The 15279-nt window shown below is 36.7% G+C and overlaps 2 protein-coding genes across 2 annotated transcripts in view; one reads left to right on the top strand and one right to left on the bottom strand.

Annotated features, from left to right (window-relative positions):
• Window positions 1-4808, top strand: part of LOC147638284 (cytochrome P450 734A1-like) — an 11741-nt gene extending 6933 nt beyond the window's left edge. Inside the window, exons 2-4 of the mRNA XM_086798761.1 lie at window positions 3409-3519; window positions 3649-4039; window positions 4117-4808. Coding sequence (XP_086654887.1) covers window positions 3409-3519; window positions 3649-4039; window positions 4117-4176 — 562 coding nt within the window. The 3' untranslated portion in view covers window positions 4177-4808. The remainder of the gene's footprint in view (window positions 1-3408; window positions 3520-3648; window positions 4040-4116) is intronic.
• Window positions 4809-11782: 6974 nt separating this feature from the next.
• On the bottom strand, window positions 11783-14501 carry LOC147638283 (cytochrome P450 709B1-like). The gene is made up of 5 exons (XM_086795401.1): window positions 14045-14501; window positions 13628-13854; window positions 13053-13306; window positions 12548-12938; window positions 11783-12470 (listed from the first exon to the last, which is right to left on the bottom strand). The coding sequence occupies exons 1-5, from the start codon at window positions 14388-14390 to the stop codon at window positions 12033-12035; spliced, it is 1656 nt and encodes a 551-aa protein (XP_086651527.1). The 5' UTR covers window positions 14391-14501; the 3' UTR covers window positions 11783-12032.
• Window positions 14502-15279: the final 778 nt, after the last annotated feature.

The raw sequence follows: 15279 nt of genomic DNA, 5'->3' as shown, positions 1-15279 counted from the left end.
TATTATATATTTCCAAAGAGGGAGGTGATGGAGAGACCTCTAGGAGAAAGAGAGGGGCACATACATATAGTGAGAAAGAGGGAGTTGGAAAAAAAGAATGCACGGGTTCAATTGTGAGTACAATGTGGCTGAGTCTCGAAACCATTCAAATATAAGTGAAATTTGAAAAATATTCCAAAATAATTGCACTCATTCATTCCCTCAGTCAAGCACTCCATCTTTTAAGGCCATTAAATTTCCTATAATCTCTAACTACACCTATATATATATATATATATATATATATATATATATATATATAGTACTATAGTTAGTTATAACTACTAAAAACATTCCAGTTAAAATTAAGGGATAGTGTTAGTGGGCCCATGTGTTAAGTTAGGTTATTTTAGTTAGTAGTTAGCTAAGCTAGTAGAGAGTTAGTTGCTAAGGTTGTATGGGTTATTAATGGTTGTAAACGTTAGTTAGTAAGGCTGTATGTTAGTAATAGTTGTATGTTAGTTACTTAGTCAGGTTCTAAGGTTATTTTATAAGTTATCTAATGTGTTTCCTAGCTTATCTATATATCTAACTTATATCTAGCTTATCTATATATCTAACTTATACGTGCATATATAATAACTATATACTAACTACAAAAACAATTGAAGAAAACTTTTAAAAAATACCTTTTTAGCCTACTAGTTGGAATAGTAGTACTACATACTACAAAAATGATTTTTAAAAACTTACTACATACTAACTATTTACATACTAATTAACTACAAAAACTTAACTACTAACTTACTAACTACAAAAATGATTTTAAAAAGACTAGTTAGAATAGTAGTACTAACCCTACCTACTAAATAATCACTTTAAAAAGTAGGTTAGTTGTTAGTACTAGACCTACTGACAAATTGTAATACTAACCCTACCTACGAAATGATAACTACCTAAACCTACAAACAAACAGTAATAATCCTACCTACTAAATGATAACTAACAGTATTAACTAAATTATGGTAACCTAGTAACTATTAATAGTCAGCACTAAGTACTAACTAAAGTAGTAGAACTAATACTATCTTGATTGTTTCTAGAGGACATGGATCCAATAGTGACCTTAGGTCTCCTACCTATAGGTGGGGAGATTGTGCTGTCGGCTCTCATTTTTAGAGGACATAGATCCAATAGTGACCTTAGGTCTCCTACCTACAAGTGGGGAGATTGTGCTCTCAACTCTACAAGAGTGCTCTTGATTGTTTCTAGAGGACATAGATCCAATGGTGATCTTAGGTCTCCTACCTACCGGTGTAGAGATTGTGCTCTCAGCTCTATCTTGATTATTTTTGGAGGACATGGATCCACCAATAGTGATCTTAGGTCTCCTACCTACAGGTGCTCTTAGCAATTCAAATAAAATGCTTTTAAAGAGGTAATAAACAATGCTCATAATTCTAATGGTGTTGAGAGAAGTAAGAATAAATAATGAAGAGCTTGGTAATAGTGTATAAAGGTGCTCAACAATCTGTATATGTGCTCAAAGGTCTACATGTATGCTCTAATAAGCTATAATAGTGTGATGTCTATTTTTTCAACTTTTGACGTAGGTGATAATTGAGGTTTTCTTTGTGGATTTGACTGATTTTATCCTTAAACTCTTCTTGAACTTTGTTCATTTGGATCAATTCCTCCATCGCGTTGTTTGTGTACTATGCTTTACAAGCTTGCATGCTAGCGTTGTGGAGGGTTCTCAACCACAAATTCAGACCATCTCTCAAACCAAGCATCATATTGAGAAATATATGATTAAAAATGCATTTATTTCAGTTTATCCATATAGCCCACAGATATATTCAACCCGAATAATGTTCCAGGACCTTGCATAACATTTGATTGGTTGACCTAAGAGAGTCTCTATCCAAATAAGATCCAGTGAGAGATTGATTCAAAAATTTTAATGCATATGCAATGTACGCACAACCAATAAACAAATGGGCAATTGTTTCCGGCTCCTTTTACATCTTGGGCATAAACCGTCTCCATAACCAATAATATTATGCGAACGTGCATTTGTCCAATTGCTTTATGCATGATGAACCAGCGCAGAGAATATTTTTTTAGTGGGATGATGGGCGACCAGATTTTTGAGTATTTATACCCCCTAGTTGGTACAAAGCAAAGGATGAGGGTGTCATTGAGTCACTTGAAGCAGATGTGCCTATGAACTTGCCACAAGCAAGTTCTAGTTCTACTTCTATGTCTGGGCCAGCAGCAGAAGTTGAGAGTAGTACTGTACGTCCATGGTCAGGACGTTTGAGGCATGAGAGTGTGAGCACTGGGAGTAGTGCTGTGGATAAAGGAAAGAAGAAAGTCGAAGGAATTGGAATTACAGGTTATGAGTCACCTATACTGTAATTTTGCTGCTGAGAACAATGAAAATAGCAACGAAATTTCACTGCATAAAATTCTAGAGTTGTTGGATGCTGAATTTAAGTTATAAATGTCACATATACACAGAAAATGATTATAGTTTTAAAAAGAACATCCATAAGAACCCTCGGAGACATGTTTTGAGCAAAAAAAAAGATAGTTGAAAACTTGTGAGAAGCGAAACAATGTTAAGATCATGAATCTATCCCATCTTGTAATAAATCCATATGTGTTGCTTCATCAATGTCTATGTCTAATGGGAGCTTAATGAAAAGATGGCGTTCCATATCAATATCACCATCATTATCCAATGAAGCATTGTCATGATTGATAGGTGACTCATCATCTTCTTCGGATTAATGTTCCTCATGCTCTTGATTGGCCTCTTCCAAAATGTTTTCTTCATCCTCTTCTTCTAATGAACCAATTTAAGGTAGTACTTGCAACTCATCTATAGATTCGACCTCCACATCTTGATCTTGAAAGATATGTTTTGAACGAGGGGAAACTTGTATAACATACCACCACATTGGATCAATTTGATCGACGTGAAACACAACCTAATATCACAAAGCAAAGGGGTTACACTTTTATTATTCTACATCAAGATTTAGTTTGGGATTAGTTGGGTTACTAACTTGTTGAGGTAATACAAAAGTATCTTTCTCATCATTCCAAAACTTGGTGGAATCAATTTGAAAGAACCCATTTGAATGTTTCTTTACAATTGCTTGAGCACCTCTATATATCACCTTAAACGATTTGATATCAAAGATGAATAGACTAAATGATCTAAATCCAACCTTAAGAATATCTTGAATAGTTTCACAATACTCAAGATTGTCCTCTATGTGTGTGTGTGTGTGTGTGTGTGTGTGTGAAATCATGGGAGAGCCAAGTCAACAGCAACAGCAAGGAGGGACATGTGGCCGCCGACGAGCTAGAGGTGGCACATGACATCAAGAATGTGACAGCTGATATTTTGGCACACAGCTCATTCGGGTCCAGCTACCTCAAAGGAAAGTATGTGTTTCAGAGACAAGAGCACCTCCTTGAACTCCTCACAAAGATCGTTGTCCCAATTAGTGTCATCCCATTCTATCAGTAAGTCTATAGATGATAACGCTCCACGTCAAGTTTAAACTGTTAATTCTTGGATTATATATTACTCTCCACCTTATTGCTCTTCAACACACTTGGTTAAAGTCTAGTTCTTTAATGGGATGTTGTCAGGTACTTTCCCACTCAAACAAATCGTGAGATCAAGGAGCTGGAGAAGAGAAACAATGAGGAGCTTCGTGAGATCATAGACTCCAAGAGAGAGGCCATGCTGGCTAATGCGACATCACGATCTCAGTCTGATTTGTTGGGCTTGATTTTGGCTGCAGAGGAGCAAGAGGCCAAGGTAGACAACAAGCGAGCTCACCTTACTACACAGCAAGTCATAGATGAATGCAAAACCTTCTTCTTTGCCGGCCATGAGACGACTGCAAACTTGCTTGCATGGACCATGGTTTTGTTATCGCTCAACCAAGAGTGGCAAGAGAAAGCAAGAGACGAAGTGTTGGAAGTGTGCGGAGAAAAAGGTGAACCTAAGGCAGACCATCTGAACAAGCTCAAAACTGTAAGGCACACCCACTCTTCCCTTGCTATGCTTCAAAAATTGCTTTTCATTCATGATCTATATTATTGCACATGCAGGTGGGGATGATATTAAACGAATCATTAAGGTTATATCCCCCCGTGCCACAATATGGGTGACGTGTGACAGTCAACAACGTGAAGGTGGGCGATCGATGGCTGCCAAGAGGGACAGCAGTGACCGTTGCAAGCCTCTACATACATAGGGACAAAGAGGTGTGGGGCGAGGATGCAGACGAGTTTCAACCAGAGAGGTTTGCAAACGGGGTGTCGAAAGCATGTAAGCACCCCTATGCCTTCATGCCCTTTGGCATGGGACCCCGCATTTGCATTGGCCAAAACTTTGCCATCATGGAGGCCAAGGTCATCCTCTCTCTTATCCTCCAATGCTTTTGTTTCCATCTCTCCCCCAACTATCGCCATGCCCCACTAACTGCCATCACTATGAGACCCAAACACGGCGTCCAAGTCATCCTCAGATCCTTATCAACAAATTAGTCCTTTACGTAAATGGTCATCCTCCCATCCTAAGGCCCTTTAGCCCATATAATGGAGGTCATTAGACCTTTAAGGCTTTCACTTATAGCTGAGGCTTATTCAATCACATGTCATAATTCTTATATCCAATAGTATTGTCATATGTTACTAAGGCGCACTCTCAAGTACATGGATAAATAAAAATTGGTGCGAGCATCTTGATGTTCCCTACAATATTGTTGTTACCTAGAAGTGTTGCTACTTTTAAGAGACGTATTCCATCTTTGATTTGTAGAATTGAATTAGCCTCTCTTTTTTAGTGTTCTTCTCAATTTGTCATTTCATGGGGGTTCAATCAAAAGACACTTTACTAATAGTTTTTCAAAGTTTAGATCTAAGTAGATTTTAAACATGTTGAGAATTAATTAACTTTTTAAAGAGCTTAGATGGAAAAGGTATCCTTTGATTTTTCTCTTTGCTAAAACGTTAAATAATGGAAAAGAGTATCAATCCTTTAAATTGAGCATCTCTTCTTTTCTCTTGAAAAAAAGAAAAAAAGAAAATACCCCTTGTGTACTTGATGTGTAAGTTTTCAAATGTAATGCACCTCACAACTCTTAAATAAGGCTTTTGTTTGACCAATATTAATTCCTTCAATGGATCATAAAGACTCTCAAAATACATCAACAATTTTGAAACCTTTTTCTTTTAAAAAAACCTTTAAGACTTGTTACTCAAAATAGAATCTTCAAGTCTTTATGAGTGTTAAAACCCAAATTAAATTCTAAATCACTCTATGAGAGGAAAAATTTAGGTCCAAGGGAGGGAGAAAGCTCAAATGACGTGGTTTTCTAATGTTGATGTAACACATTCATGGCATCCAAATCATAATATCACACATGTCTCTAAGCTTCCAAGAATTTGGATTGTAGATGAGGGCACAATATTATTAAAGAGGAGGTGAAAATGCTTATTAACAACATGAGGGTTTAGGTTGCAAATAAGAAAGCAATCTTGGAAGTTCCACAACCAAATGTGCAAGATCTTGGTGCAAGATCTTGGTGCAATATCTAGTGTGTAAACAATGAAGATCAAAATGCGCAGTGGTTTCTCCATGCCACTCTAGCTATCTCCACTATCTTTAGCCTTGCAAGAGCCATTTTGCTCTTCTCATTGTACCCGGTGACATCGAAGTATTCTTCCATTGATTCGATCCATTTCTCCACAGCCTCGCCTAAGTTTTCCTCTTCACCCTTGAAAGGTCTAGGCTGCGAACTATGAAGAGTTTTATGAACATCCAGGTCGAGCTCTTCTTCATCGAGTTGGGGGTTAACATTTCTACCACGACGACCTCGATCCATGTTCCTATCAATACGAAAATTCTTGTTAAGTTTCTTTAATTATGATTCAATCCGATTTTTGATTCAAATGATTCTCGGGTTCTTTAAATAGGTGAGCTCCCCACATAATCATGGGGTAAAGATACTCATATAGAACGCATAAATAACAATTCATTCAGAATATCTCATTCATATCTTTAACACAGTAATGGTCCATCAGACTGGATTTTTCTATCTAAACAATCCTCCATGGGGATTTCAATTTTTCAGATTTTTAATTTATAACTTGATCCACTGGACAAAAGTTTACAGTAGCAATCTGTCAGCACAATCTACTAATCTCATAGTGATTGGTTGAAGTCATTAACATCATTCCAGTTAAGAATATCATCACAGGGCCTCATCCCATTCATCCTCATTGTGGTTTCGCTCAACTTATTACATTTCAACCAAATTTCAAGAGTCATCATTTTTCAATCAGAATCCAAATCAATTCATCAGTTTACAACCAGAATTTAAAAATCATATCAACCACATTCAAATTCATCATCTAGATAGCATTAATACTTATAATTTCAAGTCTTAGATTTACTCGTATATAGTGCCAATAAAGAGCTGCAGTTATACCCTCGGTATATACGGGTAGTCAGTAGTTCTTGGAACTATAAGGTAAATACCATCATGTCTAGGCCTCAAGCAAGTCAGGGATTCCATTCAATTGCGGTACTTCCATCTGAAGACCCAATTACCGATTTACGAATTTCAGTTTGAATATCAAATTGTATGAATTTTATCACACAATTACAACCTTTTAGTGCTTCTTGATAAATGTTTGACATAGTTGGCTTCTGGGTTGATCCTCATTAGCCAAATAGCTCTGATACCAACTGTGAGATCCCTGTCCCTACCACGCAATGGATTCGGGGTGCTAGCAGCGGAAGTAGCACTTCTTGCGCGAGGCAGGGTCCCACACTCGGGGCCTCGTCCACGGATATCCAGACATGAGACTAATCCGTCGGTTTTTCCAAAACTGAACCCGAAAAAACTTCCTTTACCCGAAAAGCACGAGCGATTCTACCAGGATAACTTTTTACTCTAACGTAGTTAAGACCATTACTGATCAAACTGATCCGACTACACCTATAAAGATACTTGGTCAGATCAAGGAAGAAACTTGCACTTGGATCATTGGGATTAACGCTTTTTTCTCCATCAAGAGGCACAGCCGTTGATTCCTATCCATAGAACAATTACTATTCGAGATTTACTTCATCTATCGTAATAATAGAAATTGAGTCTCGATTTACGGATCCATCAGTCCAGCCTAACCCCATCTAGTCCTATGGGTTAGCCAACCACCCAACCACTGTAGTGATGGGATCCAATTAGGAATTTGGTTAGGTTTTGTCCCAGGTACCAGGGAAAAGAGTTCCCAGGCCCCCTAGCCGGAAGTTCATGCAAACATAAAACTAGTCACACCACTTACACACCCAATATGAAATTACTTTTTTCTCAGCATCAACTAACTTTAAAACAATCCTTTAATGAAACCATTATGTCGCTGATGACAATCCTCGAATTCTCTGGTTGAATCCATATTTCCAATCATTCATTCATCGATGTACTTATGGCATCATTGGCAACCAGAACGCTCACCACCTGTTCACTCAGGGGCCTTTTCAATAATTCCTAGCTCATAGTACCCGGGAATACTTTCACATATAAAAATCAAGATGGAATCCTTGTTGAAGATCAGCAAGATCAATCAACAGATCCATATAAGAGAGCCATGGACTCATCTGTTGAGGACCAGCAAGGTCAATCAACCAGATCCATGCCCGGTTTCAGAAAACAACTCTTACTCCTTGTTCCAATATCTTCCACGACGCACGTGTGGGTATCTTTGGTGACCCAGAGCCCGAGCTCAGCACCCTCTAGGATCCTTCGCAGGTGACCTAGTGCTTCACTCATAGGCCGCTTCCTTGGTCCCTCATCCACCGTACCGGAAGCTCACCATTTAAATCGAACCGAGGCTGGTCAAGACCTCGGTCGACCTTGCTACGCGAGATGTCCTCCATTGACTCTCCGTCAGCAGTTACAACTTTATCAGTTAGGTCTCCATGACCTTAATCCACAAGACGGTCAAAATGCTTCCCTAGCATTCTTGACATAAAACAGTCATTTACAAACAGGTCACAAAATACAGTTTCTATATCGAACTCTCGTCTTTCCACATTATCCCTCCTTAGTCCACATTACTTATTCCACATTCCACTCATATGTGTACTCATTCTCATCCATTCACTCATATCGACGACACATTATTTCACATACACATTCACATTCATTATTCTACATACACATCCACATTCGTACATCCACATCATACATCTAATTCCACATCCGCATTCATACATACACATCCATATCCACATCCATACATCCACATCCACATTCATACATCCATATCCACATCCACATCCATAAATCCACGTCCACATATACATCTATACATCCATTTTCACATCCTCATTCATACATCCACATCCACATCCACATACATATATCCATACATCCACATCCACATCCATACATCCACATCTACATCCATACATCCACGTCCACATCTACATCCATACATCCATTTTCACATCCTCATTCATACATCCACATCTACATACATACATCCATACATCCATATCCACATTTACATTCACATACATCCATATCCACATTCCATATCTACATTCATACATCCATTTCCACATACATCTTTCCTTTCACATACATCCTTCACATACATACATCTACATCATTTCTTTCACATACATATAACTACGTCCATTCTTTCACATACATACATCTCCATCTATTCCTCGTTCATTTTCATCTATCTGATTCGTTTCACATCCTCGTATCTATTTATAGAATACAAGAGAATTCTTATTTTTGATATAAGATTTCTTTACGCATCTATTTATGCATAAATTCCATTTTAAGGAGAATAACACTTTCAAAATAGAAATCAATCTTTTATGCATCTTCTTACGCATAAATTTATTTTAAATGAAAATGACACTTTTGAATTAAAATTTCAATCTTTTATGCTTCTTCTTATGCATAAAATCAAAATTGATGAAAATAACTCTTTTGAACTAAAAATAGATTTCTTTATGCATCTTTCTATGCATAAAATCAAATTGATGAGAATAACACTTTTGGATTAAAATAAATTCTTTATGCATCTTCCCATGCATAAATCTAATTTAGCAGGAATTACTCTTTTTGAATAAAAGAATTTTTCTTATGCATCCTATTTATGCATAAAATCATTTATGATGGAAATCACACTTTTAATATAAAAATATCTTTTATGCATACAATTCATTTATGATGAAAATCACAATTTTAATATGTAAAAAAATATCTTTTATGCACCCATTTATGCATAAAAATCATCTATGATAAAAGTAACACTTTTATATAAAAATAATAATCTTTTGTGCATACTTTTATGCATGAAAATCAATTATGATAAAAGTAACACTTTTATAAAAGAAAATTATTCCTTTATGCATAAAAATCTATTTTGATGAAAGTAACACTTTCATAATAAAAGAAAATTATTTCTTTATGTATAAAAATCTATTTTGATGAAAGTAACACTTTCATAATAAAAGAAAATTATTCATTTATGTATAAAAATCTATTTTGATGAAAGTAACACTTTCATAATAAAGAAAATTATTCCTTTATGCATAAAAAATAATAATCAATATGCATCTTCTATGCATGAAAATGACACTTTTAGAGTGTAGAATTGATAGGAATTACTCTTTTAGCATAATAAAAGATAATACTTATTTCCAAAAAAAATCACCATAACCTCCTTTGTATGGCTGACCATTTTTCAAATTTTTCTACTTAATTTGTCTTAAAAATCAACTCTTAATTGATTTAAAGTAATCTAGACTAATCAAAATTCACTTATAAAAGAGAAAACATTATAAAAAGTTTAATTTCAATAACTATCACTTTAACTAGGATAAAGAAGGGTTGATTCTAAGAAGAGAGATGGGAAAAGCCTTTCGATCAAGGCATAGCTTCCATTTATCACTTCAAACAATCATAAACATTAGAAAAACATAAAATCAATAAAGAAAATTACAAGAATCTCTACTTACATAGTTTCTTGGAGCTTTCCTTTGGCTTGATGGTTTGAGGGTTCAACTCTTGTTTGTAATAAGAATATTCACCAATCTTTGGAAGAGAGAAATGTCAAAAACTAGTGAATTATTAATGAATTCACAGTTCTTGGCTTGGGAGGAGTAGAGTAACAGTGCATAAACACTATTGAGTTTTCAACAAAGGGGAGGGCTTCTATTTATAGGAAAAATTGAGCTCCTAACCAAACAAACTGATTCTAGAATTTTCCAACTCAGTTTGGTCAATTTTTGACCATTTTTAGGTCAATTGAGCTAACTTTTTGGAACTAGACTTGAATTAGAAGAGAGGAGAGATGAAGAAAGATGAAATGTCTCAATTTTTGAAGATTTAAAAGTCAATTGCACATGTGAAGTAGGCGCCTCATTCATGAGGGAGAAATCCCCATGCAGAGGTATCAAAAATGCATCATTGCTTCTAAATATCTCCCCTTTTTAACTATTAACCTTGTCCTTAGTCAACTCTTCATCTTATGTGAGTTATTTATTTATATATATGTATATATATATATACACATACATACATACATACATACATACATACATACATACATACATACATATATATATATATATATATATATATATATACACACACACACACACACACACACGCACACACACACATACATACATATATATATATACATATATACATATATATATATATATATGTGTGTGTGTGTGTGTGTGTGTGTGTACACACACACCCACACACACACACACACATATATATATATATCCATACATACATACATACATACATATGCATATATATATATATATACATATACATATCCATACATACATACATATACATATATATATTTATATATATATATACATACATACATATACATACATATATATATATATATATATATATATATATATATATATACACACACACACACACACATGCATACATAAATACATGCGTACATACATACACATATATGTATGTATGTATTATGTGTGTATGTATATATGTATGTATGTATGTATATATGTATGTGTTTATATAAACACACACACACACACACACACACACAAAAGATGTTATTATTCTCTAATAAAGTTAATTTGATTACTTAGATTTAAATAGTGTGTTAACAAGCAATATATTAAGGGTATACAAACTTTATAGTTATAAAGGACTTACACTAGATTTAGAATTTAATTTGGGTTTTAACACTCATAAAGACTTGAAGATTCTATTTTGAGTAACAAGTCTTAAAGGTTTTTTTAAAAGAAAAAGGTTTCAAAATTGTTGATGTATTTTGAGAGTCTTTATGATCCATTGAAGGAATTAATATTGGTCAAACAAAAGCCTTATTTAAGAGTTGTGAGGTGCATTACATTTGAAAACTTACACATCAAGTACACAAGGGGTATTTTCTTTTTTTCTTTTTTTCAAGAGAAAAGAAGAGATGCTCAATTTAAGGGATTGATACTCTTTTCCATTATTTAACGTTTTAGCAAAGAGAAAAATCAAAGGATACCTTTTCCATCTAAGCTCTTTAAAAAGTTAATTAATTCTCAACATGTTTAAAATCTACTTGGATCTAAACTTTGAAAAACTATTAGTAAAGTGTCTTTTGATTGAACCCCCATGAAATGACAAATTGAGAAGAACACTAAAAAAGAGAGGCTAATTCAATTCTACAAATCAAATATGGAATACGTCTCTTAAAAGTAGCAACACTTCTAGGTAACAACAATATTGTAGGGAACATCAAGATGCTCGCACCAATTTTTATTTATCCATGTACTTGAGAGTGCGCCTTAGTAACATATGACAATACTATTGGATATAAGAATTATGACATGTGATTGAATAAGCCTCAGCTATAAGTGAAAGCCTTAAAGGTCTAATGACCTCCATTATATGGGCTAAAGGGCCTTAGGATGGGAGGATGACCATTTACGTAAAGGACTAATTTGTTGATAAGGATCTGAGGATGACTTGGACGCCGTGTTTGGGTCTCATAGTGATGGCCGTTAGTGGGGCATGGCGATAGTTGGGGGAGAGATGGAAACAAAAGCGTTGGAGGATAAGAGAGAGGATGACCTTGGCCTCCATGATGGCAAAGTTTTGGCCAATGCAAATGCGGGGTCCCATGCCAAAGGGCATGAAGGCATAGGGGTGCTTACATGCTTTCGACACCCCGTTTGCAAACCTCTCTGGCTGAAACTCGTCTGCATCCTCGCCCCACACCTCTTTGTCCCTATGTATGTAGAGGCTTGCAACGGTCACTGCTGTCCCTCTTGGCAGCCATCGATCGCCCACCTTCACGTTGTTGACTGTCACACGTCCCCCATATTGTGGCACGGGGGGATATAACCTTAATGATTCGTTTAATATCATCCCCACCTGCATGTGCAATAATACAGATCATGAATGAAAAGCAATTTTTGAAGCATAGCAAGGGAAGAGTGGGTGTGCCTTACAGTTTTGAGCTTGTTCAGATGGTCTGCCTTAGGTTCACCTTTTTCTCCGCACACTTCCAACACTTCGTCTCTTGCTTTCTCTTGCCACTCTTGGTTGAGCGATAACAAAACCATGGTCCATGCAAGCAAGTTTGCAGTCGTCTCATGGCCGGCAAAGAAGAAGGTTTTGCATTCATCTATGACTTGCTGTGTAGTAAGGTGAGCTCGCTTGTTGTCTACCTTGGCCTCTTGCTCCTCTGCAGCCAAAATCAAGCCCAACAAATCAGACTGAGATCGTGATGTCGCATTAGCCAGCATGGCCTCTCTCTTGGAGTCTATGATCTCACGAAGCTCCTCATTGTTTCTCTTCTCCAGCTCCTTGATCTCACGATTTGTTTGAGTGGGAAGGTACCTGACAACATCCCATTAAAGAACTAGACTTTAACCAAGTGTGTTGAAGAGCAATATATAATCCAAGAATTAACAGTTTAAACTTGACGTGGAGCGTTATCATCTACAGACTTACTGATAGAATGGGATGACACTATTTGGGACAACGATCTTTGTGAGGAGTTCAAGGAGGCGCTCTTGTCTCTGAAACACATACTTTCCTTTGAGGTAGCTGGACCCGAATGAGCTGCGTGCCAAAATATCAGCTGTCACATTCTTGATGTCATGTGCCACCTCCAGCTCGTGTCCCTCCTTGCTGTTGCTGTTGGCTTGGCTCTCCCATGATTTCACCATTTCCAAAGAACTAGCCACCATGTCGGCCACCAGCTCCTACCACACAATAAAAATACAAAAGCTTTAAAATAATGAAATAATATTTGCAACAATGGAAGTTAGAAGTGAATATTTAACTAAATTTAATTTTGTGATAGTGCTAAATATCCCCCCCCCCAAAAAAACAACAAAATAATATATGTATATGTGTGTGTATATACACATACAAACGTGTGTACATGCATATGTATGTGCGTATATATGACTCATCTTAATTAAGATTTCAAGATTTAAGTAGAGCTTATTTCAATGGTTACATGAATTTATTATTTATTATTTTCATCAAGAGAATACTCAGCATTCTTTTTAAAAGAAAACCTTGAGCTTCTCAGAGAAGAATGCAGGGCGAAGGATGTTGCGTTGTTGTTGCCAGTCGTCACCATTGGCAAGAAGGAGACCATTTCCGAACAACCTGTGGAAGCGTACAGTGAAAGCAGAGGGCTTGTGTAATTGCTTCACATCCGAAGAGAAAATGCTTCTAGCGTCATCTGCGTTGCTAATCAAGAGGGTGGGCAGATTACCCCTCCAATACACAACCCTGGAACCTGCAAAAACAAGCCAAGCGGCCAAAATAATAATCAACAAAGAAAACGAATCAGGCGATGATTATTTATAAGATCCAGATTTAGAATTGAAGGCACTCCAAGGAGGACATTGCTTACTAATTACGATCATATAATTCGACTAACCACTAATCACGGGGGGGGTAAAGGGATTGGAGGCATGCTATTATACCTGCTGCGTGCTTAGAGAGGAGATTTCGGTAGAAGGGGAGGATACGGGGTAGAAGGAGATGGTGATGAGAGGAGGAAGGAATGTCGGAGAGTTGAGCCTGGGCTTCCAGGCGCTTGATCTCAGGGAGGTCTCCAGCTATGGGGCGATAAGGCAACACAGTGAAGCCTTGCTGCTGCAAAGCGCTCCGCAGCGAAGCCGGTCTCAAGTAGTAGACGTAGAGAAGGTAACCAAACAGAGAGGAGATTGCGATGGCTAGCATAGAAGTACAGATCAGTAGAGTGTGACCACCAACGAAGGGACGTAAGAGCTGCAGGAGGTCCACTGGTTGCTGCTGCTGCATCATCATCTTATTAAGTACACAAGTTGGCGACGATGCTGCTGCTGCTCTAGTTCTCTCAAATTTAACTTTTTGATGAAACACAGGCTATTTGAACTTGCCCGTATATGATGGTCTCGTCTATAGATATTATATAGAAATTAAGGGTAGAGAACAAGTGTTCACTTAGTATTCAAAAGAGGAGACTCATGAAGCTTCGTGTGCGCCTTCCTTCCTTGTTGCTATCCGTTCCAAATCGTTCCAAATATAAACTCATACCACCCCTAGTATGTATTAAGACGGCGCCTAGTATGTATTAAGACGACGACGCTTCAAAGCTGGTGTCCTCTTTTTGAAGTGTTTTTATCCCAGGAGGAAGTTGCAAAGGCGTCCACTTTGAAAAAGTCAAAGAAGAAGTTGCTAAGGTAAAAGTAATAATAAAGCTAAGGTGATTTATTTCCTAAGTTAACACCTAGCACACCCGCTAGTCCACCCACCTTGAAGACTAGACTAACGCGACGCCCATCCACTTGATGATTAGGATTATTTGGATAAGTAATAATGAATCTTGCCAAGATTCTATAATTTTCTAAGTAAATATATTATGACAATATGTTAATCCTAATCTATCTAATCGGCTACCTAAAATCAATGTCTATAATATGAGCAGAACGATGTATTTGTCTAAGAATCTATTTGAGAAAATAAATAAATATTTTTTCCCCAAATTTTCCAGATTGTTGGATTTCGATTTTGGTTTCGGATTGGTACTCTCACCATATAGTCAAGTAATAAAACTGAACCTCGCCTCGCCTTAATGCGTGAGTCCTGATGTTAGCAGCACCAACAGTTGGAACATGTTCAGCTAGCTGAGGAGGAGATCCAGAAGGACGATCTTGATTCTGGAAAGGATGTGGAT

This window comes from Cibotium barometz, chromosome 5 (assembly GCF_041138505.1).
Source record: "Cibotium barometz isolate CiBa-2024 chromosome 5, ASM4113850v1, whole genome shotgun sequence".
In the NCBI taxonomy this organism is placed as follows: Eukaryota; Viridiplantae; Streptophyta; class Polypodiopsida; order Cyatheales; family Cibotiaceae; genus Cibotium; species Cibotium barometz.
Note: the sequence above shows the minus strand (reverse complement) of the source record. Positions and strands in the feature narration are given on the sequence as shown.